General features: G+C 43.2%; 1 protein-coding gene across 1 annotated transcript; it reads right to left on the bottom strand.

Annotated features, from left to right (window-relative positions):
- Positions 1–836: 836 nt before the first annotated feature.
- Positions 837–23,751, bottom strand: LOC132536418 (methionine synthase-like; the record flags this gene model as incomplete). The annotated part of the gene is made up of 9 exons (XM_060184248.1): positions 837–3,423; positions 4,156–4,268; positions 6,598–6,790; positions 7,864–8,064; positions 10,944–11,140; positions 14,078–14,233; positions 18,278–18,353; positions 21,803–21,901; positions 23,670–23,751. Coding segments are annotated over 9 exons (1,204 nt in total), but the record flags the coding sequence as incomplete, so codon positions are not given.
- Positions 23,752–25,301: the final 1,550 nt, after the last annotated feature.

The raw sequence follows: 25,301 nt of genomic DNA, 5'->3' as shown, positions 1-25,301 counted from the left end.
CTCTTAAAGGAAATAAGATTGATTTCATGTCAGAGCCCCAGATGTTGCTGAGGGTTGGGAGTACAGACACTCACAGAAAAAGACCCTGAACTGAGAATGGCCACCTGTTTGTCTTTCGAGCCACCTGACATAATAAAGGGTGTTTTAAGTTATACTTTATAACCTCTAATGCATATCTAGGCAATCAAGAGTTGTAAATTTACTTTTGTCTTGAGGGAAAAAGGCATCCATTATGCTGGAACTAGAAGTGATTTTGCTGACTGAAGTAAACAAGGAAATGAAAGACAACTACTGGATGGACTTTTTTTTAATTGTTGTTGGATAGAACAGAGAGAAATGGAGAGAGGAGGGGAAAACAAAGAGGGGGAGAGAAAGAGAGACACCTGCAGACCTGCTTCACCGCCTGTGAAGCGACTCCCCTGCAGGTGGGGAGCCGGGGGCTCAAACCGGGATCCTTAATGCTGGTCCTGTGCTTTGTGCCACGTGAGCTTAACCCACTGCTCTACCACCTGACTCCCTGGATGGACTCATATGTGGAAGACAGAGATTGAAAACACATGAACTTGTAATATATACACAAATCGATATATACATGTAGCTAACCCGTCTCTGAGACCTTAGGAGAACTGTGGTCAGGGAGCGGTATGGGGAAAGAGACACAGAAATTTGGTGGTAGGAGTGGTGTGGACTATACCTCTATTACCTTATAAACCATTATTAAGTTACTAACAAAAAATTAAATAGGCACCCATCATGGGGTTTGATTGACTATATATATCTCTTTAGATCAACAATATATTTAAGGAAATCCTTTCACCAGATAACCAGTTGAGAAAAAGAGATGGTAAATATTTAATGAAATTGGAAAATTCTTAGCAACTGAAATTCAGATAAAATACATTAAAATATTTGAAAGAGGGTATTCTTTCTCAAATAACATACCTGCTATGAGACAGAAAGTCCTCCAAACAAGTGTCTCAGACAAATAACTTGCATTCTCAATCTAGCACAAATTAAATGTACCTAAAGAAAGCCTACCTGTCTTCAGTTTAACAGCAAGAGAATCCTGAAAAAGTATGTTGCTCTGTAACTTGTACATACCACAGATGTGTAAGATAATCATTTCCTAAGCTGCTTCCCTTGTTCATGTCCCTTATTCAAATACATATATATATATATATATATATATTTCTATTTTATTCTATATGACAGAGCAAAATTGAGAGGGGAGGGGAAGATAGACGCCTGCGGACCTGCTTCTCTGCTTATGAAGTATCCCTGCTGCAGGTAGGAAGGGGGAGCTTGAACCCAGGTTTTTGTGGGTCCTTGTGCACAGTACTGTTTAACTGGGTGTGCCACCACTCGCCCCTTACCCGAGTATACATTTAATCTAACTGCTGTATCTACAGCCATGTCACCTGGGGACAAGACCAGCTTCTGATATGAGAGGTAAGGGGTGAGGAGGAGACTGTCACAGAGACAGTGAGGACTGATGGTGTTTGTGACACAGGAGGCCGCTTCTCATTCCCCATCACAGTGTTATATGAAGTTGTTATCCCAGGAAGAGTACCTAGCAATACTTAATCTAGTCATCACCATGTGCATTTCCCTAATCTCTCTTCACCTCCACCACTTTCTGTTCCATTTCTTTTTTTAAAAAAATTTTATTTATTTATTCCCTTATATTGCCTTTGTTTTATTGTTGTAGTTGTTGGATAGGACAGAGAGAAATGGAAATAGGAGGGGAAGACAGAGAGAGGAAGAGAAAGACAGACACCTGCAGACCTGCTTCACTGCTTGTGAAGTGACTCCCCTGCAGGTAGGGAGCCAGGGGCTCAAACCAGGATCCTGACACTGGTCCTTGTGCTTTGAGTCACGTGCGCTTAACCCGCCATGCTACCACCCAACTTCCTTTTTATTTTAATTTTTTAAATATTTTATTTATTTCCTTTTGTTGTAATTCTTTGGGTGTTTTATTTATTTATTTATTTATTTAACCAGAACACTGTTCAGTTCTGGCTTATGGTGATGCGGGGGGATTGAACCTGGGACACTGAAGTCTCAGGCATGAGAGTCTGTTTGCATAACCATTATGCTATCTCCCCTCCACTTTCTGTTCCATTTCTAAGAGCATCTATAAGAAGCTGCCTATTGAGCTCTACAAAAGCTACTAGCTGCCAATCACTTGCTTTGTGCATGATTTTGTATCTTCTGCCTTATGAGTGCTATTTTTGGCTAATTGGCTCATGTCCAGAAGGTAGGAACTAGCACCACTGCCTCCCCCACCCCCAGGTTTGTTGTTGTTGTTGCTTGTTTGCTTTTTTGTTTAGATGAGAAAATAGTATTGGAGACCTTATGCTTGGGGCTTGTAGCAGTTAAGTTGCAAAGCTAAAATTTGAACTCAGGTATGTCGACTTCACCGGAAATAACTGAAGAGAGATGGTTAGTCCGAAGTTGTTTGAGTCATGCTGAGCCAGGGCAGAAAATGAAGAATTGGGTGGAATTATATACCATTCACCTGTCCAGCTCTGAACACAACAGCTCAGTCAAGAATGTGTTCAATTTTGTGAAAACAACTAAAAAAAAAAGGTCAATTACCCTTAACAACCACACTCTTCAACCTTCCTGCTGTTTTCCTTAGGCAAGAAAGTAGGAAATGACGAAAGGACAAACAATGCTTAGAGAACATCACTGTGTTTCACGACACTGGGGCAAACAGCTTGATAGTTCAGATAAGCCACAAGTGGGAGCGTGCCTTTTGCTAAAGGGGCTTCTGCAACCATTTAACTGACCCTTTAGAAAATGAGATTTTTCGAGGGGGGGGCACAGTTACACTTTCATCCCTGTCAGAGTTCATTGTTCTAACCATTTAGATGAAAATGCACCATTTCGTGTGGCGTTATTTTGTCACAGGGTCACATTTCTCCGTGGAACTGTTTCCGGATTTTTTTTTTTTTTCTTTCCAGAAATGAGGGTGGAGGAATAAATTAAAAAGAACAAATGATCTTCTAGGGCCAAAGGAAAAAGGTAGCTGACTTGCTATGAAATGTAATAGTATCTTCTGTTCGCCCCAGTCCCTGAGGGACCAGTGGCATCATGGGAGTTCTCTTTGCTGCTCTTCATTCAAGGCCCCTTTAAAAAGAGTCCACTCCTTTCCAAGAGTCACAGCAAGGTCCTGCTTCCTTTGCACAGATCCACCAAATAGTCCTTCAAAACCTAAAGCAGGCAAGTATCAGCCAGATGCAGATGCAACTGTTATTTTGTAAGGCACTCTGGGCAATATACCTTCTTGAGAATCATCACATATAGAAAAGTTACAAATAAAAAACCAAAAACTTAGTCTGTATCATATCCCAAAATTGGGCTAAGCCATTTTTCAACTTCAGCTATAGACATGTTCTTCCTCGAAGCATAATCTTCAACCTGCAAAAGAAAAGCAGTTTATTAAACCCAAATGGTAAAGGACTTCTCAAACAGCGATTCCCACAGAATTTGCCAAGAAACATTAAGTATTAAGAAACATAAAAGGATTGGGCGGTAGCGCAGCGGGTTAAGCACATGTGGTGCAAAAAGCACAAGGTCCTGCCTAAGGATCCTGGTTCAAGCCCTCGGCTCCCCACCTGCAGGGGAGTTGCTTCACAGGCGGTGAAGCAGGTCTGCAGGTGTCTGTCTTTCTCTTCCCCTCTCTGTCTTCCCCATCTCTCTCCATTTCTCTCTGTCCTATCTAACTACAACGACATCAATAACAACAATAATAACTACAACAATAAAACAACAAGGGCAACAAAGGGAAAATAAATATTAAAAAAAAAAGAAACATAAAGACTACTCTTGTCTTATAGCCATCTTAGTGAGCTGAAGACAGATAAACATTCCTCTAAGTTGTCTCATTCTCTCATCAAGAAAACAACATGTAGTAAATATCTAAAAGTTTAGGCGCTGGCTAGGTGTGTGCAAATGTACTGGCGCGCGCGTGTGATCTGTGTGGAGATTCATGGTAGGGGCTGGACTAGGATCATGTGTTGAAATCACAGATATTAGGGTAAGTTTCTTCATCCTATACCTTGCACTCTCTCTCACAGAGAAAATAAAAAAGTTCCAGTTAAACAAACAAAAAAAAAGACTGGTTTCTAAGGAATGAAACAGTTAACTTACCTGGTCCTTGGAAATTTTCCCCACAGCAAAATATTTTGACTTCAAATTGGAGAAGTAAAGGCCAGATACTGCTGATGCAGGGGCCATTGCTAATGACTCCGTTAACCGAATGCCTAGAACAACAGGGGAGAATGTCCATTTATTCAGTGCCCAACACAGGGGCTGGTAGTTAGTGAGCACCCAATAAACTCCTGTCAAACAAATTAATGTAAGTGGATTCATGTTTTGTAGGTAGACACAAGACACAGCATGAAAGCTGTGACCAAATTAATCTAGCAATTCCTGCCAAGGGGGTATAAGCAAATTTAGGTTATGTAGATTTCTTGAGCCAAGGGGGGGAGACCTAGATAAAACTCGATAATCTTATCTCCAGGCTGCTGAATTACAGAGGCCCTCACCCATATGTTCCCAAGTCCAAGTCTTCTCAGACAAGCTGCTACAACTCTGGAGATAAAGTACCACACTTGAATGATTGTTCCAATGGTTCCTGCAGGGTCTGTGTCACAGAGAATGACCAAATGTCAGACTCCAATAAGGAGCCCACAACAGTACTTGGAAAAAAAAGGTACTTATTCTTAGGAACTTAGAATTCAGGGAGAACATCAGGCTACCTCGGCTAAGCCATTCATTTTATGGACAAAGAAACAGCAGCACAAAGGTTAACTTCACTGCTGAAGGTCACCCAGCTAGTTTATAATAGAAACAGAATTCAAATCCACAGCTCACAACTCCTGAACAACTCCTATGTTTTTCATAATGACCCAGTTTCAACATAGCGCCAGAGCCCTTACATGGAATGTAAATTCCTTTAACTTGACAGTATTAATGACTTGTTTTTGATTAGGATGGACTTAAGTCTGAGCCACCTCAGACACATGTATTTTGCAGTAAGTAATAGAATCTACGTTATGGACATGACAATGCACAGCCAGAACTGTGATTGATTCTGGTTTGGGCCAAGAAAGTAGAGGCTGGGTGCCCAAGCCTTCTGTCTCAAAATGACACAAGCCAGCTCTGACTTCCAACTACTAGAATAAACCCAAAGACAAAAATGTAAGAATTCTGATTACAGGAATATGCACACATGAGTAACAGAGTGAATATAGAGGAGAGAGCTAATGGGAAGGGTGGGTTCTGTGAGGCTAGCATCCAGAATTACTGAATATTAGCAATGGAAAGAGAATATAACTGGAGGTTACAAAGGCCTCTAATGATAAAGACTGACACACTCTTGAAGTCGAAAAATAGGGTACAAGAGTTACAGGGGAGGATGAATAAAGCCATCCGTTATAAGTTAAGAGAAAATAATTAAAATGGTGTGCTCTTCTGCCATGTGTGAGACCCAGGTTCAAGCCCAGCCCCTACCGCATTAAAGGAAGCTTTGCTGTTGTGGTCTTGGTTGGCCTGCCTGCCTAGCTAACTAAGATAAATAGCAAATAAATAAAAAAATTAAAATGAATAAATCCAACTATGGTGACATAAGGCTACCCACTACTCAATAAAGTAGCAGTAAAATACTGGATTAAGTGGGTAGTAGTGAGCAAGAATGGAACTAGGAATGATATGACTATTTTTATGTTTAGCTGTTGTTTGCTTCCAGGGTTATTGCTGGAGCTTGGTGCCTGCACTACGAATCCACCACTCCCAGAGGCCATTTTTTCCATTTTATTGTTGTTGGATAGGACAGAGAGAAATTGAGAGAGGAGGGGAAGGTAGAGAGGGGGGAAGAAAGATAAGACACCTGCAGACCTGCTTCACTGCTTGTGAAGTGAACCTCCCCGCTCCCCACAAGTGGGGAGCTGGGGGCTCGAACTAGGATCTTTGTGCTTCATACTATGTAAGCTTAACCCAGTGTGCTACCACCCAGCCATTTTTACTTTTCTTTAAAAAAAATATTTATTTATTATTGGATAGAGATAGAAAGTGAGAGATTGAGCGGGATGGGGGAGACAAGAGAGACACCTGCAGCCCTGCCTCACCACTTGTGAAATTTTCCCCCTGTAGGTGGGGAGCAGGGGCTTGAACCCGGGTCCTTGCACACAGGAATATGAGTGCTTAACCAGGTGCGCCACCAGCTGGCCCCGATGTTTTTACTTTTCTAACTGCATGTGCCACTACTTTCTTTTTCCCTTTTTCTTTTTCTAATTGGGGGAGATTAATGTTTTACAGTCAACATTAAAAATGGTAGTTGGTCTATGTGCAAGATTTCTTGGTTTTCTGCAAAACACTCTATCCCCACACCTAGGCCTTCCTGTAGGCCAGGGCTGCCCACTACCGCTGCTACTATGCAACACAGTGTTAGAAGTTCTTGCCATAGCAATAAGATAAGAGCAAGCAAGGAATTATAGGGATGCCGACCAGAAGAGAAGTCAACATGTGCCACTACTTTGATTAAAGCTCGCCTACTGAAGCTGAGTGCTTCCCACTCCCACTAGTGCCCACCTGTACACTGCTCAATGTCTGCGAGCTTCCACATGGTGAGCTTCTCCGTGTGGTCGGGCTGGCTGGGGTAGCCGGGAGCTGGGCGGATGCCCTCATAGCGCAGCCTTCGAAGGTCCGCAACATTCAGCTGCTCACAGTCACAGTAAGCCCACAATTCTTTGCGGACCCTTTCGTGGAGCTCCTCCGCGAAGGCCTGGAAACCCAGGACAAAACTGAAGGCAAGAGCCTTCACTTCAAGGCGCCCCACCACCCTCTCAACCAAAACTTCCAGAGTATCTCCCTCACCTGGACGACAGCCATGGAAAACCTGGCAAGAGGGAACAGGCTTGATTCTTGGCTAATCTGGAGTTTCATTAGCTGCCCTGATGCTCAATTTTGGCCTCATTCTAGGCTCTGAGGCATAGTATCAATGACCTGAGGATTATGGGCCTTTTAATTTGAAACATGTCCTGAGGGCCAGTCTTAAAAGGCTTATAATAGCCAGAAAGAGAAGTTGAAGCCATTGGATCTGCTAATTCTTCTACTACTAGCCTGAAGAAAAGGGGAAGGGAGCTCCCCAATGGGTGAGGTTATCACATTCCATGTACAGATAGATGAGGAAGCTACAGAAGCTACCAGCAGTAGAATGAGAAGCTCTAAAAGAAATGGAAATTTGAGGAAGTCGGGTGGCAGCGCAGCGGGTTAAGTGCATGTGGCGCAAAGCGCAAGGACCAGAGTAAGGATCCCGGTTCGAGCCCCCAGCTCCTCACCTGCAGGGGAGTCGCTTCACAGGTGGTGAAGCAAGTCTGCAGGTGTCTATCTTTCTCTCCCCCTCTCTCCATTTCTCTCTGTCCTATCCAACATAGACGACATCAGCAACAATAACTATACCAATAAAACAAGGGCAACAAAAGGGAATAAGTAAATTTAAAACGAAACAGAAAAAAAAAAAGGGAAATTTGATTACTGCACTTCCTCAGGAAAATGTTACAGCACAACAAGCCAAGGGAGATAGTTAGAGTGACCTTGGGCAAAGAAAGAAAAAAAAAGTCAAGATTCCAAGGTTGACAACAAAGTGGGACCCAGCTAAAGGTTTCCCTTTGCTCAAAAGACAATGTTTGAGAGCAACTTATAAACGCACGACTAAGAGTATGATAAAGCTGGTCTCATTTGATATGGATTGAAAAAAACAAACAAACAAACAAAAGGACGGTTCTAATGGCTTTTCTGGAGTCTGTCTTGTGTGCGAGCACCCCGAGTTCTGCCTTCACTGCACTACTGCTCTACCTCGGCCAAACGGTCCCCCAGCGCCTTGACCATGATGCTGCTGTAGTCGTCACAGTCCTCCTCAAAGGCCTGGCTCAGCTCTTCCACCCCAAAGCAGGCAACAGCGAACAGGCCCAGGTAGTCGGGGACACCCGAGTGTAGAGGAGCAATGAAGTCAGCGAGGCAGTAGTATGGATCTGTGCTGGCAGAGTCCTTCTGGGCCTTAAAATCCACGGAGTGGGCAGAGAGGTGATTAGCATCAAAGTGGCACCAGCACATGAGCATAGCTACCCAGTATTTTCGAATGGATATAAGCTTCAAATAAGATGGCTGGCTGTTTTGTTTCCTGTTACATCTCGAGCACTTAGACTAACTCAATTCATGCGTAATGAGTATTAATAAATATTTGTTGAATCAACAAAATTAGATGTATAAGCAATCAAGAAATCTGTCAATATGTTCACTTATGTAACAATCAACATAGTGAATGCCTACACATACAATGTCAGGAACCGGAAGCCTGCAGTCATATAAAAACACTTTTTTCCCTCGTTGAGGATGCAACTCAGTGGCAAAGCACTTACCTCACATGGGGAAGGCTTGGGTTTGATCCTAGCACAAGAGAAGAAAGGGGAGAGAGAGGGAGGGAGGGAGGGAGGGGAGGGAGGGAAGGAGTGATGGAGGAAGGGAAGGAAGGAAGAATAAAAAGAAAAAAAGACAAATTCTCCCAGAGTGTTTTCAATTCAAGATCAGCACTAAATCCTAAAGTTATGTTTGACAGGGTTGCACTAAATGTGCCAACTCTACATTGCATTGACAGAAGCAGCTTGGTAGCTGCCGAGGTGAGTAACACAGGGGCACTGTGCCACCCCCCCATACGCATTGGCTCAGGAGAGTTCAGCATACCCCTGGGTCAGCCTGAAACCAAGCAAAGAAGCCAGCAAGATCTGCCTTTTCCTTTGATGCAAAATAAAGTATGGATTCTCTCCACAAGGCTAAGGGACTTTTCTCTGCCTGTCTCTCCTTTTCAGGTACTGGCTGCCTCCTAACCTACTATTTAATAAGCTAATGAATAAGCTCTTGCCCAGATTTCACAACTTCCAAATATTATCTGAGAAGGTAAACAGTAATTTGTATTTATTTTGTGCTTACTATATGTTAAGTGTTATCCTTGGTGCTTATCCTATGGATTAAATGATTTAATCCTCTGTTACCTTGTCAAGTAAGCTATACCTTACTCTATTTTATACAGCGAGGCCCCAATAGATTAGCACAACATAAGAGACTGGCAGACTCAAGGGTCTGATAACGTGACCAACACTTTTGACTACTATATGGCATGGCTTAGCATTGAACAATTAATGAATGAGTGGCCAACCCAGAAGTTTCAGAACTCTTTGCTGGCTGCCTCTAGGGTGAGTACGACTTAATTGGTACTAGGCAGGAAGTAGATAAATGGCCACAGTATAAAGGTATTTGATGATGGTACACGGAAATGTCACAGAGCTTAGGGACAACTAGATAGGGCAAGAACTGCTTTTTCAGTTGGACTCTGTTCATCCACTACTCTTTGCTCACAAAAAGCCAGACAAGATATAAAGATTCCCAGCACCACAAGGAGAGACAGGTCACAGAACCCCACGGCATAGAAGAGACAGCAATCAGAGTCACTCAGAACAGAAGACGCCCAGAGTGATAAATCATTGAAGTCAGAATTTTCCAGAGTCCGCTGGACAGTACCTCCTCAGAAATAACTGAGTAGGTGACCTATGTACCTTGAGAGTCGTTTTATTAAATGTCCTACCAGTTTGCCATGTGAATAGAATTGTAGAGAAGAGAGATCAGAGGACATGGGACTTGGATGATAAATCAAGCCAGGGCGGGTTCTTTTTTATTTGAGTTGTAACTGTGAAAGAGAAGTCACTGACTGTCTAGTGAGGAAGGGCTTACATTGTAACTTCACTGCTTCTAAAGCCATTACCACCCTGAACATGCCCAATTTCGTTTGATCTTGGAAGTTAAGCAGTGTTGGGCCTCGTTAGTGCTGGATGGGAGAACTCTACTGCCTTGGATTCTATGGTCTTTGAGCCTGAGTACACACAGCAAGGATCTACCGAGTCTGCATGCACACAGAGATGACCAAGCTGCCCTCATTTAACTTGCTACCATACTGTTTAATGCCGCAAATTTAAGAATCCCTCCAGATGTTGTTACCATTAATATATGTCATTGGCAGTTGTACTCCAGTTACAATTAAAAGCAATACTAACAGTTCTGAATGCCAAAAAAAAAAAAAAAGGCAGTAAGACTTTGCAAAAAAAAAAAAAGTACAACAACCCTTTGTTAAGGACCAGTGAATGATTCTTGATGCAATTCTTGATTAGCACAGCTGTTTTTTTTTTTTTTTTCTCTAGCAGCAAAAGGGACATGCCTATGATATGTGAATTTTTAAGGTGGGGACATATGAGTGAAGGCCACGCTGAGAAGGGTATCCCCTCATTACACCACAGGCAGGCAGTGCAGTGGGAGAAGCACCGCAGGGAGTGAATAGGCTGGGCCCTCCCCATGTGGCTGTGGAACTTACCACGATCTCCACCAGCTTTCATTGTCTGTGTCAAACAGCAACATGACCTACCTGCCTGCCTGACAGCAACACTGTGTGATGACTAGATAAAGTGGCCCATCAAGCGCCTGATTTAAAACACCTGGCAGACATTCAGCACATGCTTCCCCCCACCTGTCTCCCCCGGGAGGAAGGAGCCACCCGTCTATTCTAATAATACACAGGTGTGCAAACCCAGGGTTTTATACAGTTGTATGTCAACACCCAAGACAGCAGCAGCAACATTTCTCAACAGCCCACAGGGCACAACAGTAAAAACCTCAACCCTGCTGCAGTTACTCTGACACCTCTCCGGCTTCCACACAATTGCCTTGAACTTGGGTCTGTGAATGGTCATTGGTGGGGGGGGGGGGGCAGTGGAGCAGTCATTCACACAAAGTTCAGGCTCACTCAAGCCTTATTACATCTTCTCTCTCTCTCCCTCTCTCTCAAACCAAGAAGCATAAAGCAGGGTGCTTATTGTCAGAGGTCTCGTTACCTGTTGCCTTAGCCCATGAAAGATGGCAACGGGCTCTGCTGTCTGGAGCACCGAGCCCTCAGCAAAGAGGTGAACGTCGTCCTGGACACTCTGTGCTGGCCAGAACCCAATCACGCCCCGGGCTTGGAGTTTCTTCTGATTAATCAGCACTTTCAGCATACTCTGGGCATCTTCATAGACTTTTTTGGCTTCTTCACCTAAGGGGAAAATGTTGTTCAGAATTCACTTGAAGAAACTGCTAATAGTGGCTGGGGAAATAGCTCATTGGCACAGCGCAGAGCCTGTAAGATCCAAGGCTCTGGCTTCAATCCCGGGTGCTGCACATGCCAGAGTTGTTTCCTGGTTTCTCTTCTCTTGCTCATATGAAATTCCCTCCATTATATGAAATAAAAAATAAGTGAATTTTGGTGTATTGCACCGAAGTAAAAGACTCTGAGGTTGGGGGGAAGGGAGGCACTCAGGTCCTGGAACATGATGGCAGAAGAGGAACTAGTGGGGGTTGAATTGTTATCTGGAAAAACTGAGAAATGTTATGCATGTACAAACTATTATATTTTACTGTTGACAATAACACATTAAACCCCCAATAAAGAAATTTAAAAAAATGAATGAATGAATGAAATAGATCTGTTTTTTGGGGGGGAAAGGATCTGCTAATAAAGAGACATGAAGAAGACTTCTTTATGGGAGTCGGGCCGTAGCACAGCAGGTTAAGTGCAGGTGGCGCAAAGCGTAAGAACCAGCATAAGGATCCTCGTTTGAGCCCCCCGACTCCCCACCTGCAGGGGAGTCACTTCACAAGCGGTGAAGCAGGTCTGCAGGTGTCTATCTTTCTCTCCCCATCTTCCCCGCCTCTCTCCATTTCTCTCTGTCCTATTCAACAACGACAACAACAATAATAACTACAACAATAAAACAAGGGCAACAGAAGGGAATAAATAAATACTAAAAAAAAAAAAAATCTTAAAAAAAAAGACTTCTTTTTAAAACCTTCTTTTCCCTCCCCAGTTATTTTCTCTTTCCCTCTTGATTATTTTATCAGTGTTTGCATCAGCACAACCAAAAGTAGCTATGAGTTTACTGGTTCCTGTTAAGTGTGGTTCCCGTGGTCTGTTTTCCCAGCTCAAACCACTTAAATTTTTCCTTTTAACAAAAGGCAGATGGCCAAGCCCAAAAACAGTTCTCCAAAGCAGACTGTCAGACAGAAAGTGAAACAAAGCAGGCCAAGTCCTCTATCATCCAACATATAGCTCCATTTTCCTCACAGTGACTTCTGGGGATATGAAGTTGAGGGTTGAGTGTGGCCTCATGCCACTGAAATGATTTTAGGACTACCGCTGAATGTCTCTGACAGGCTGTTACCTGCACAACGGAAGTCACCCTCTCCTGTCTTGCAACAATATGTATGTGACACACTCCACAGTGAGGGGCCACTGGGGTCTTTGGTGCCTTCCTCACAGGCCTAGCCAGTCCAGCATGTCCATGGCCACTTATCCATCTGAGATCACTCAGGAAACAATCTCTTTCTCGCTGCTGTACTCCAGTCTAGCTTATAGCAGCTGAATCCCTCAATGCTAACATGCACATCAGGAAACCCTCACAGGAAGTTGGCACAGGACTGGTTTCCTCAGGTTATTCTCCATCTAATTTCAATTCACCTGTCCACCTCTGACCTGGGAAGCACCTAATCCTTTGAGTGGCTCAGCACTGTGATCCTACCTATCTAGGGGTAGGCTTCGGAGGTGGGTGTACAAGTGGAAAGTGGGGCTAGTGAGTTATTTGGTTTTTTCACTCAACAAATCTCCCAGTTCATCATTGCAAATCCTCCTCCCCAACGCTCCAGGTAGAATGAATACCCTGCAGTTCTGTGAGTCTCTGCCTCCTCACATCTTATCTTCTTGGCCTAGAATAGCCTCTTCTTCAATCCCCCCCTCACCCCCTTAATCTCTGAAAAGCAATTTCAGATGTCAACTCCTCCAGAAAGTGTCCCCCGGCCCATGCAGTCTGGAGCTAATCTATTGCATCTGTCTGTATCCACGTAAGCCTCGGAATGACTGCAGAGCAGGAGCGCAGCACGCTATCCGGGAATCACCTACCGCCGTTGGCTGCACTGACTGGTCAGGGACCAGAGAGCAGGGATTAAGCATTCTTTTGCTTATCTCCAGTGTCCAGCACAAAGCCCAGCATACAACTGATGCCAACACATTTTTACTAAGAATGAATAAATGAATGGCCACATTTAGCTGATAAGTAAGAACTGATTCAGCAGTTCAAAAACCATTAAAGAGGTGAACAGGAAAACAATACATTATATACCTGCTTTTTTTTTTTTTTTTTTTAAACCAGAGCACTGCTCAGTTCTTGTGGTATGGGAGGACTGAACCTCCCATTATGCTACCTCCCTGGCATGACTGCTTTTCATGTCTGAGGTCATGAAGTCGATCTCTGTCACCACATGGGAACATTGTGGACAACACCAAAAATAAACAAAGAAACATACTAACAGGTGGAGTTCTACAAACAACAGAAAAATTCTTTGGCCTTGCTTCCCCTCTCCCTGAAATTACAGAATAAACACTGGGTGGGAGAAGGAGGAGGGAGGTGGTGACACACCAGGTTGATTGAACATGTCACCCATGAACATGCTAGAAGCCAGGTTCAAACCCCGGGGCACCTGTAGGGGGCAAGCTTCAAAAGCCGTGAAGGAGGGCTGCAGATACCTTTTTCTCTCCATCACTGTCTTCCCTCCTCTCTCAATTTCTCTGTCTTATAAAAAAAAAAAAGAAGGAAAGGAAGAAAGAAAGAAGGAAGGAAGGAAAGAAGGAAATAAGGAAGGAGAAAAGAAAGAAAGATAGGAAGAAAGAAAAAAGCTACTGAAAACAGTGGATTCATCATGCAGGCACCAAGCCCCAGCAATAACTCTGGTATGGCAATAAAAAGTAAAAATTGGGATCAAGAAGCAGCTCACTAGTATAGTGAGTCCCTGGGCTGATTCTCAATTCTGAGAAAAGAAAAAAAAAAATTAAATGATACCTTGGATAACCTAAACTCACTGTTTACCACCTGGTCTTATCTTCAAAGTCTGAAGACAGTCTGAAATATCAAAGCAGGAAGGAAGCACTTAATGAACTAACCTACAGTTTTGTCATTAAATATCTTGGGAAAGCCACGATTTGGGTATTTGCCCCGGAGCTGCCAGACATCAAAGAAAGGCTTCCAGTCAATGTAGTCCACCAGCTTCTGCAGGTCATACTCTTCGAAGACCCGGGTCCCAAGAAACGTGGGCTTCACTGGAAGAAATAAGGGTAGACGTTAACACAAATAACAGGCACCCCTCACCCAAGGCCACTGTCTCCTGGCCAACTCTTTCCTGCTATTGGCTTCCACATTCTGAAGCCTTCCTGTCATCCACAGGAGTTGTTTTTACAAAGAAGCAGGCTTTCAATTAACACGGAGAAGGAATAATTCTGCACAGAGTGATATACTCTTCCCCATGCAGCTGGCTGACCACACTGCCCTTGGAAACTCTCCCCACAACTCTTCTTCCCCCAGCCAAGAAAAGCAAAAGCAAAAGCAAGCAAACAAACAAACAAACAAGAACTAGACTCATCTTTGCTTGTTATAGTCATAAATAAAGACCAATGTAGAAAATCTTATTTAGCATGCCACATCTATGATATTTAAAAAACAAGAGACATCGAATTCAGGACTGTGCAGGTGACAGAGTGGTATACAGGAACTACTTCATGTGTGCTACTTTTTAAAAACCGGCATGTTATTGCTAAAGTGGCTTGTGGGTGTACATGGGTGTTCACTATATTAGTCTTTACACCTTCTTGTATGTCTCAACTGCAACACTGAAACCAACGTGGTAAGCTCTGTTCAGAGTCCCAAGTGAGGACTCTGCTGGTGGTTCGACTCTGCCGCCATCTTCCTAGCCCCCGTTCCCTCAATGTCCTCATCTTTCATTTGTGGCCAGAGAACTCACACAAAACTTTTCAGGTGCTTTGTGAGCACACAAGACGTATCAAGAGTATTTTTCTCTCATTAGATAGGAAAAGTGAGAAGAAAAGTTTGAGAAGCTTCTTAATTTTGCTTGGGAAATCTCTACCTTTTCATCTATGTTTACAGTAATTCTGTTGCATTAGTAAGTAATATTACACAGGACAACCCAATGGTCTATTATGTTGACTTCTTTCTAGAAAGAAACTAGAACTATCTTATTAAAGTTTCCTCTGATCTGGGAGACAAAACACAAGTAGAACCTGAACTGGAATTGGCGTATTGCACCAAAGTAAAAGACTCTGGGGTGGGGTGTGTGTGTGGGGGGAGAGAATACAGGTCCAAGAAGTATGACAGGGGACCTAGTGGGGGTTGTATTGTTATATGGAAAACTGAGAAATGTTATGCATGTACAAACTATTGTATTTACTGTCAAATGTAAAACATTCATTTCCCAATGAAGAAATTAAAAAAAAAAAAGTTTCTTCTGATCTGTAAAGTCGAGGACAAATGCCCTGCTGCAGAATGACTGGAAGGAAGCTAATTTAGAATAAGCTGATCTTCCATAGTTTAAGATTTGTTTGAAGTTTTCGCACCACGGACCTTAAGAACAGAATCCTTCTTTCTCCCTTTATTGACTTTCAGCAGTTGCCTTAACTAGGTTGTTCACTTTTCAGTCAGGCCTTGGAACCTCAATTCTCCTCAGATAATAGGTTCAGAATTGTGAAGAGGCCACGTGTGGGAGGGTAAAATGCTCACTATAGTCTTATTGATATTTTAATAAATAAATTTTGACGACCATAAAAAAAGTCACTATAAAAGTATCGTCACAAGTCCCTGGCATCATGGGCTTCCAAAATATTGTTACTATGAGGTTTTTGGTTGTCTGGCTTGGTTAAAAATCACTTTTGATTTCATAGTAAATGAGAGGAGGATAAATGAATGATAACGGTGAAAGATAAATAGTTTGGACTAGAACGATTTATACTTTTCAAAACTTTCACCTATCACCTTAGACTTGTCACATTCCCATAAAGCAACTTTTAAAAATATATAATAGAAACCACTAGACATAGATTAAGATGTTCAAGGTCCCTCAATAATTCAGAGCCAGGAGACAAGTTGGGATTAAAATCCAGGTCTCCCTCCAACTTTTGATCTCACATTCTTCCCATTAGACCACGTGGAAAAAGTAGAAAAAAAAAAATGAGAACCAAGCTCTAGCAAAATAAGTAAAGGGATGAAAGACAACTACTAGATGGTTTCACGCATGTGGGATTTAGAGAACTGATACACATGAACTTTAGAAACAAACAAACAGAAGTGAGAAGACTGCTTATAAGACTTGCAAGAGCTATTGTGGTGATCTCTGGAAGGTGGGAGAGTGGGGGTGGCACAAGTCTGGTGGTGGGTGTGGTGTGGCACTACACACTGTAATCTTATAATCTGTAACCTACTATTAATCACAAATAAAAAATGAAAAATAGAAAATAAGTGTATTGCACAGAAAAGCAGGCATGGGGAAAAATATCAGCAACAAGCTCCTCTACATTCCCAATTTAAATCTTTAAGCCATTGAGCCATCCGAAGAACACAGATATCATAAGCAATGAGAGCTGATTTGAGATGCTCCCATGGAAATACGGATTCAATTCATATAATCCCCATTCACTGTCACAGTTTCGTATTTGTAGTACCTCATGCCTCTATGAGCCTGCCAAAACATCTTAATATTTTCTCCCTCATGAATACCCATGCAAGGCAAGAAAGGCAGATGTAAGGGCAGAAACCAAATAATTGAAAAGAGAAAGAAGCACTGAGAGAGAATAAGTGAGACTATGTAAGAAAGTGAGGGTCCTGTTTGGCTGAAATACTTTTAAAAGTCTGTGCAACATGAAGTCATTTTCAAACTTGGTTAGACTTGGGCCTGTCTAGAGCTCAGATCAATTCAGTGACAATACCATCCAGGCTAGTCTCTCTCTCCCTCTCTCTCGAGAAAAGAGAGAGAGAGCTTGCTTCCAGGGTTTGGAAGTCTACTTAACTATAGCACAAAGAAGAGAAGGCTTATAAGATAGGTCAGAATCTATCATATGGTTTCACTTGCATGTGGAATATAGAAAACTAAAGCAGGTGGAACACGCCCGATTAAGTGCACATGTTACAATGCTCAAGGACTCGGGGACTCAGTCCCTGCCTGCAGGGGGAATGTTTTCCAAGTGGTGAAACAGTGCTGCAGGTGTCTGTCTCTCTCCCCCTCGATCACCCCCTTCCCCCTTAATTTCTGGCTGTCTCTATCCAATAAATAAATAAAGGCAAATTAAAAAAAAAAAAAGAAAACTAAAGCAAAGAACTGGTTAAAGAAAGGATGAATTGAGCACACGTTACAATACACAAGAACCCAGGTTCAAGCCCCTGGTCCCTACCTGCAGGGGGAAAAGCTTCACGAGTGGTGAAGCAGTGTTGCAGGTATCTCTCTGTCTCTTTCTCTATCATCCCCTTCCCCCTTTATTTCGGACTGTCTCTATCCAATAAATAAATGAAAGATTAAAAAAAAGAAGAAATAAAAAAAATAGTAACCAAACTTTCTCTGAGACTTTATGAGAACTACAGTCATTATCAAAGGTCATAGGAACTCTGATAGGGCAACGATGTGGTGAAAAATTTGTAAACCACTGTGAAATTACTAATTAACAAAAAAATATATTTAGGGAGTCGGGCGGTAGCGCAGTGGGTTAAGCGCACATAGCATGAAGCACAAGGACCAGCGGAAGAATCCCAGTTCAAGCCCCCGGCTCCCCACCTGCAGGGGAGTCACTTCACAGGCAGTGAAGCAGGTCTGCAGGTGTCTATCTTTCTCTCCCCTTCTGTCTTCCCTTCCTCTCTCCATTTCTCTCTGCCCTATCTAACAACGACGACATGAATAACAACAATTATAACTACAACACTACAACAACAAGGGCAACAAAAGGGAATATACATATATATATCGTATTTAAAAAGACAGGTAAAAAAATGGGAGAGAATCCTAATATAACCTTTTTAAGCTTCTAACCAAAACTTCATTTCTTCAAGTTACAATAGTGAATATTCATTGCAGAGATGTGTCAAGGATTCAGAAACACTGCAGATCAAGCTAAACAAAGTGTTTGGTTCTCCTTTCAAGAAGAATTACTTACTTTTAGTTTAAATCATCATCTCCATTCATATCATTATTAGACATAATTGAGAGTTTCTGGCTACCTGTTTTGATATTGTAGTCATGTAAAATGCAAATATCTTTTTAGCTCACAGTTCTCACACTCAGCCTTTCTATAACCAACAGCCAAACAGACCTGGGTGAGGCTCTGACAGCCAATCAATATGGAAACCGTTTTTTCTGGCTTGACTTAAGGTTAAGTATCTTCGCTCCTAAGAAAGAAAAAGTTATTTAGTAAGAGACTCTTAGCCTTTCAGCTGCTTCTACAAAAGCATATCCAAGAAAGCTAGTCATACGCTTTTGTAATGAATGCTTTCATTAGTAAAAGTCTGTATCCAAGAAGCTCCTCCTTTTATATCCAACATTATTTTTGGTTTAGCAGAATGATAATGAGTAAGGATTCAATAAATACCCATTGAATATAAGGCTGACCTGCAACTTCGACTAAGAGATCATAGGGAAATAGAGCAAGTTCCTGCCTGACCGTGTTGTCCCCCACTGCCCCCACCCCACCCCCAAACTGTTCTATTATTTTAGATGAAAACCCTGAAAACCTGGTCTCCTTTTTTGGAATCTATCATCAGTCATTCAGATGTTTCTTCCTAATGAAATAACCGATCTATTTCCAAAGTTCTGAAATGGTGAACAGACCATAAAGATACTTCTTTAGGCTCCGGCTTGAGAGCCTGTTTGGAGGTTCTAGCTACTCGTATACGCTAGACTGAAGACCAGTCCCTCTCTATTTGGGGAAGGCCTTCCTCTTCGGGAGGGATGCACATGGAGTGGTGAAGGAGGAACGGGACACTCGCCTAGCCAGCCAGATCAACAGAATCAACCCTGACGATCAATGGGGTGACAGATGTCGCAGCCAGACCGCCCTCAAATCCTAGGCTCCTGCTTGAAACCAACAGTTCCAACAAACCTACTGGCCTTGATTAAGGGCCAATCTGCATTTCGTATTAGAACAATGAGGCTGGGTTAACTACCTCGCCATTGAAGCTCAGATGGCAAAACCAAAAACTGTCAAGCACAGTTCGGGTGGTAAGGTGTCCTGAGTTAACCTCAGTCTGTTTTCTTCACATCATTCGTTATTTCATTGCACTTTATCTAGCCAACTCCCAAAATACTACCTGCTCCTAACAAAGCCCAGCAGGCAGATACCAGGAAGAACTATCCTAGTGGCTTTTTTTTTTTTAATTATTTCTTTACTGGGGAACTAATGTTTTACATTCAACAGTAAATACAATAGTTTGTACATGGATAACATTCCCCAGTTTCCCATTTAACAATACAACCCCCACTATGTCATTTATCATCCTTCATGGACCTGTATTCTCCCCACCCACCCACCCCAGAGTCTTTTACTTTGGTGCGATATGCCAACTACATTTCAGGTTCTACTTGTGTTCTCGTTTCTGATCTTGTTTTTCAATTTCTGCCTGAGAGTGAGATCATCCCATATTCATCCTTCTATTTCTGACTTATTTCACATAACATGAATTTTTCAAGGTCCATCCAAGATCGGCTGAAAACGGTAAAGTCACCATTTTTTACAGCTGAATAGTATTCCATTGTGTATATATACCACAACTTGCTCAGCCACTCATCTGTTGTTGGACACTTGGGTTGCTTCCAGGTTTTTGGCTATTACAAATTGTGCTGCTAAGAACATGTGTACACAGATCTTTTTGGATGGGTGTGTTGGGTTCCTTAGGATATATCCCCAGGAGAGGAATTGCAGGGTCAGAGGGTAGGTCCATTTCTAGCCTTCTGAGAATTCTCCAGACTGTTCTCCACAGAGGTTGGACCAATTGACATTCCCACTAGCAGTGCAGGAGGGTTCCTTTGCCCCACACCCTCTCCAGCATTTGCTGCTGTTACCTTTTCTGATGTATGACATTCTCACAGGAGTGAAGTGATATCTCTTTGTTATCTTGATTTGCATTTCTCTGACAATCAGAGACTTGGAGCATTTTTTCATGTGTTTCTCAGCCTTTTGGATCTCTTCTGTGGTGAATATTCTGTCCAAGTCCTCCCCCCATTTTTGGATGGGGTTATTTGCTGTCTTGTTGTTGAGTCTGGCAAGCTCTTTATATATGTTGGTTATTAAACTCTTATCTGATGTATGGCATGTAAAGATCTTCTCCCATTCTGTGAGGGGTCACTTGGTTTGGGTAGTGGTTTCTTTTGCTGTGAAGAAGCTTTTGAATTTGATGTAGTCCCATAGGTTTATACTTGCCTTAGTCTTCTTTGTAATTGGATTTGTTTCATTGAAAATGTCTTTAAAATTTATGCAGAAAAGAGTTCTGCCAATATTTTCCTCTAAGTATTTGATAGTTTGTGGTCTAACATCCAAGTCCTTGATCCACTTGGAATTTACTTTTGTATTTGGTGAAATACAGTGATTCAGTTTCATTCTTCTGCATGTTTCAACCCATTGTTTCCAACACCATTTGTTGAAGAGACTCTGCTTTCCCCATGTAATAGTCTGGGCCCCTTTGTCAAAGATTAGATGTCCATAGGTGTGGGGCCACAGAGTTGCACTTCGTGAGTTGCACTTGGTGAGTCTCTGGGGAATCCTCTCCTCCCTTCAGCTGTCCCCTTGTTGGTGAAGCAGACTGGAGGTGGTGTCTCAACTGATAAACTGCTGAACTGTTAGCAGTCAGTTAATCTCTCCTTGTGCTCCTCTCTCTGCTCTGTCACCAGCCACACGTGTTTGTACTCACCGGTGATTTAGTGGGTTCCTGTGGTCATTCAAGTCCTGTCTTGTTTCGTCCCGGGTGGTCTCCTTTGGTATTCCTAGTTGATCCGGGAGAGGAGTGGAGAGGAGAGGAGAGGAGAGAAAGCGATCTGCTGCTGCTTGTAGCTCCGCCTCCGGAAATCTCTGTGACTTTTTATTTATTTATGTATTTATTTATTCCCCTTTGTTACCCTTGTTGGTTTTATTGTTGTAGTTATTATTGTTGTTGTTGTTGGATAGGACAGAGAGAAATTGAGAGATGAGGGGTAGACAGAGAGGAGAGAGAAAGACAGACATCTGTAGACCTGCTTCACTGCCTGTGAAACGACTCCCCTGCAGGTGAGGAGCCCGGGGCTCAAACCGGGATCCTTAGGTGGGTTCTTGTATTTTGCGCCAGTTGTGCTTAACCTGCTGCGCTACCACCCAACTCTTCCCTAGTGACTTCTAAAGAGTAATTACATCAACTATTGATGGACTCCTGACAGTTATGGGAGACAGAGTTCTTGATATATTACTCTCCAGTCAATCTTGGATCATCAGGGAGAGAGGTTCACAGTGGCCCTATCTAATGCCTTCATTTTCTTCCACTATTCCACTATTCCCACAAAAATAAGGATTTGTGGGAGTCATTTCAATACACTGTTATAGTTCCTGTTATCCTGCTGGCTTAGAGTTCATGTTTTAGATATTGTGCTAGCTACAGAGATATGAGAACATCCCGTACGTGCTTGGCAGAAAAAAAAAAATTTAAAATAAAAACTATGAAGGACTTAGTGAAGAACTTCAATTTGAACTAAAAATGAGGAGTTCCCTAAAATGTTTCTAAACCATAGCCCTCCTCAAAACAGTCAAGTCAGACTAAAAGTTGTAGAATCTTTCAGTTATCCAAACAAGCAGGGATTCTTTTTATTTTCTGCTTACCTTGAGAGACTCATAATGGTCCTGTCTAATATCTTCATATTCTTCTGTGATCTCTTCAAAATAGTCATCCTTTAAATTCTCATCTAAAAGTTGAGAACACTGAAAATGCAAGATTGAAGCTGAATAGTAACAGCAAAGGATAAAGATATGTACAATACCTGGTAATAACTCTTTGAGGGAGTTTTTCTGTGCTAATAATTTCTTTTCCCTTTCCTAATTCTTGCCTGTAGAGGTACAAAGGGTTATAGAAAGTTTAAAAAGAAATTGTAGGGGGGCCGCGTGGTGGCACACCTGGTTGAGCGCACGTATTACCATGCACAAGGACTGGGGTTCGAGCCCCCGGTCCCCACCTGCAGGGGGAAAGCGTCATGGGTGGTGAAGCAGGGCTACAGGTGTCTCTCTGTCTCTCTCCCTCTCTATCAACCCATTCCCTCTTGATTTCTGTCTCTATCCAATAAATAAAGATAATTAAGAAAAAAAAAGAAATTGTAACAAAGTTTATTTGCACATGTGATCCTAACCAGATTTTATATTATCCTTTTTAATAAAGAATTATTAAATATTAATGGAAGCAATTTAATGTAACACAACATAAGACTATATTTAAATCTCCTACTTGACGCCTGAATGATGCATGACCGCCTTCAAGAATTACTAACCTCAGGGGGCCAGGCAGTGGCGCACCTGATCAAGCACACACACAGAAAGTGCTCAAGGACCCAGATTTAAGCCCCTAGTCCCCACCTGCAGGGGCAAAGTTTCATGAGTGGTGAAGCAGGGCTGCAGGTGTCTCTATGTCTCTTTTTTTCTCTCTCTCCCTCTCCACTTTCAATTTCTGTCTCTATCCAATAATAAAAATGTTTATAAAAAGCAATAATTTTAACAACTGGGTGGGGGAAGGGTAAATTAGCATAATGGTTATGCAAAGAGAATGTCATGTCTGAGGCTCCAAAGTCCCAGGCTCAATCCCCTGCATCACCATAAACCAGAGTTGGGCAATGCTCTGGTAAAAAATAAATTAAATAAATAAATAAATAAATTCATGGATTTGGGAAGGTTCTTCTGGAATGTGAACAGAAAATATGCTAACACTGATGTACGCTGCATGTCGCCTATTATCTCCCAAAAGCCACCACACCCTCCATCACATACAGAATGCGAGGGCTGGACGAGGCCAGTCGTTCTCCAATTATGCTATCTGGATGAGAGCTAGAAAACAGTGAGGAGTGAAGAAAGGAGCCAGCCAGCTCTTGATTGTACCATACTGAGTTTCCAGGCAAGCTGAAAATAATATTTCCATAGCTAGAGCAAACTTACAAACCATGGGACTACAGGGGAAAAGCACTTCCGTAAGTTCTTTATTATGTGACTGAGGAAAGGAAGCTATTACTCTGGGTACTGAACATCTAAATGACTATGTTTTGGTCTTTGGGTAGGGTAAGTAAGTGGCCCATTCCCATACTAAATGCTTTTCTTTCTGGAAATAGGTCGCTGTATTAAAGTCCTGTATTCCTTTGACTTCTGGCATGGAGTTGCATTAAATGCATACTCATTATCTTCAAGTGGGTGGTATGTGTCTTTCGGTTGGTGTCAAGGTCAAAGGGGTCTGGGTAACCATTTCTGTGTTAATTCAGGCCACCACATCCACTGCCTGGCAAGGATGTGATCTCTAAAAGCATACAACATGCTTGGCCCTCCTTCCAGCAATAAAAGTCACAGCAACTATCATAAGTCTTAGATACACGTGGTTCTTTCACATATTTTTGAATAGCAGTGGACAAAAATAAGTAGCATATGTGGGCTGATGCCCTCTTAATGTTCCCTTTGCTCTCTCTTTAAGTGAAATAATATGAGGCTCCACACTTACCACCACCACACTCTTGGATGCGTCCAGGACATGGATTACAGGTGCACTGTATCGTGGAGCTATTTTAACTGCTGTGTGGGTTCTGTAAAAGAGGGGTCAAAAGAAAAGCACATTCATCAGTGCTGACAGTTCCTACACGACTCCTGTTCAGAACCACTAGAGATAATGTGTTCCTACAGCACTTTCTAGAAAAAGATTCCGCTTTACCAGAAGATGGCGGACTGAGAAGCTGCTAGTGGCTTGAGCTCTGATCACATCTTCTGGAAACGGTAGGATTTTCTGCCTTTAGTAGGCCAGTCAATAAGGGGTCCTAGCGGGAACACCAAGGAGATGACTATAACTTAATTTGGGTCAAGAATTAGAGTAGAGGTTGTCATATGCTTTACATTGGTTTGTTCTAGCCCTCCCCTGCCAAGAGAATTGCATCAGTCCAGTTAATTTCGCGGGCCCGCTTGGCCCCGCCCCAAGGAACCCCGGGAGAGGGTTCCTGAGTTCGAGAGTGCCAGAGTTTCAGAGGGTTCCCCAGTAAGAGAGTTCCAGAGTTCCAGAGTTGGAGAGTTCCTGAGTTCGAGAGGAAGTGAGAGAGGGCCAGAGGGTTCCTGAGTTGGAGAGTTTCAGGGTTACAGAGTAAGAGAGAGTTCCACAGTGGAAGAGTTTCAGAGGGTTCCCCAGTACGAGAGTTCCAGAGTGTCAGAGTTGGAGAGTTCCTGAGTTCGAGAGTAAGGGAGAGTATTTGTGCCGCCACAAAGAGACAGCAGAGTTCTGTTTGGTGATTAGTTTGTCTTAGTTTATGAATCGTTGTTCCTGAATAAAGAAATACAGCTTCCCTGCCCAGCCGTTGTCTCCGCATCTCTGTTACCCGCCCGTGAAGCTAAACCGGCCGGCTAGAGCCTCCGAATTTTAACAACAAATGGCGCCCACGTGGACCTGACCTGCGCATCTCTCAGATAAGTAAAGACAATTTGGCTACCTATGCACTATGGCCTTCTCTTCTGCTTGTGAAGAGATCTCCAAAGGCCTCTGTTCTTTCTTCATGAGACTGTTTTGCTGTTTCTGGAACATTTATCTCTGGACCACTCTGTGGTTCCCACTCGCTCGGGCGAACTCAGAACAGCCAGCGGGAAGGAGGTGAGGCGCGGAGCTGCTGTTTCCACCTGGTTAAACAGCCAGCCAGCCGGCTGCGCCCAGACAACCCCGCGCACCGCGCCCGCAGCCCCGCAGCCCCGCAGCCCGCAGGAGGCCGACGCCAGCACACAAGAGCCCCAAGAGCCCGACGCCAGCACACAAGAGCCCCTGGAGCCCGAAGCCAACACGCAAGAGCCCGAGGCCAACACGCAAGAGCCCGAGGCCAGCCCACAAGAGCTGGCTCTCCACCGCGTGGCGCAGGGCACTGGACGCGTGATCCCTCCACGCTGCTCGGCCACTGCGAACGGGGCAGCAGACATGGCAGGGCCATGGGGCAGGGCCGCGGCGGCCTATCATGGCCGCCACCCCTGGGCACCTAGGCTCACGCCTTCTACAAAGATGGCCTGCCTGCCCTCTTTCTATAAATTCTGGAACCATCCCGGGCCTCCCGGACCCCCGGGCTCCCTGCCGAAACTGGGCACAAGAGATCTCCAGCCGCCGGTCCGG

This window comes from Erinaceus europaeus, unplaced genomic scaffold, assembly GCF_950295315.1.
Source record: "Erinaceus europaeus unplaced genomic scaffold, mEriEur2.1 scaffold_846, whole genome shotgun sequence".
Classification (NCBI taxonomy): domain Eukaryota; kingdom Metazoa; phylum Chordata; class Mammalia; order Eulipotyphla; family Erinaceidae; genus Erinaceus; species Erinaceus europaeus.
This window is presented reverse-complemented; position numbering and strand designations above follow the sequence as displayed.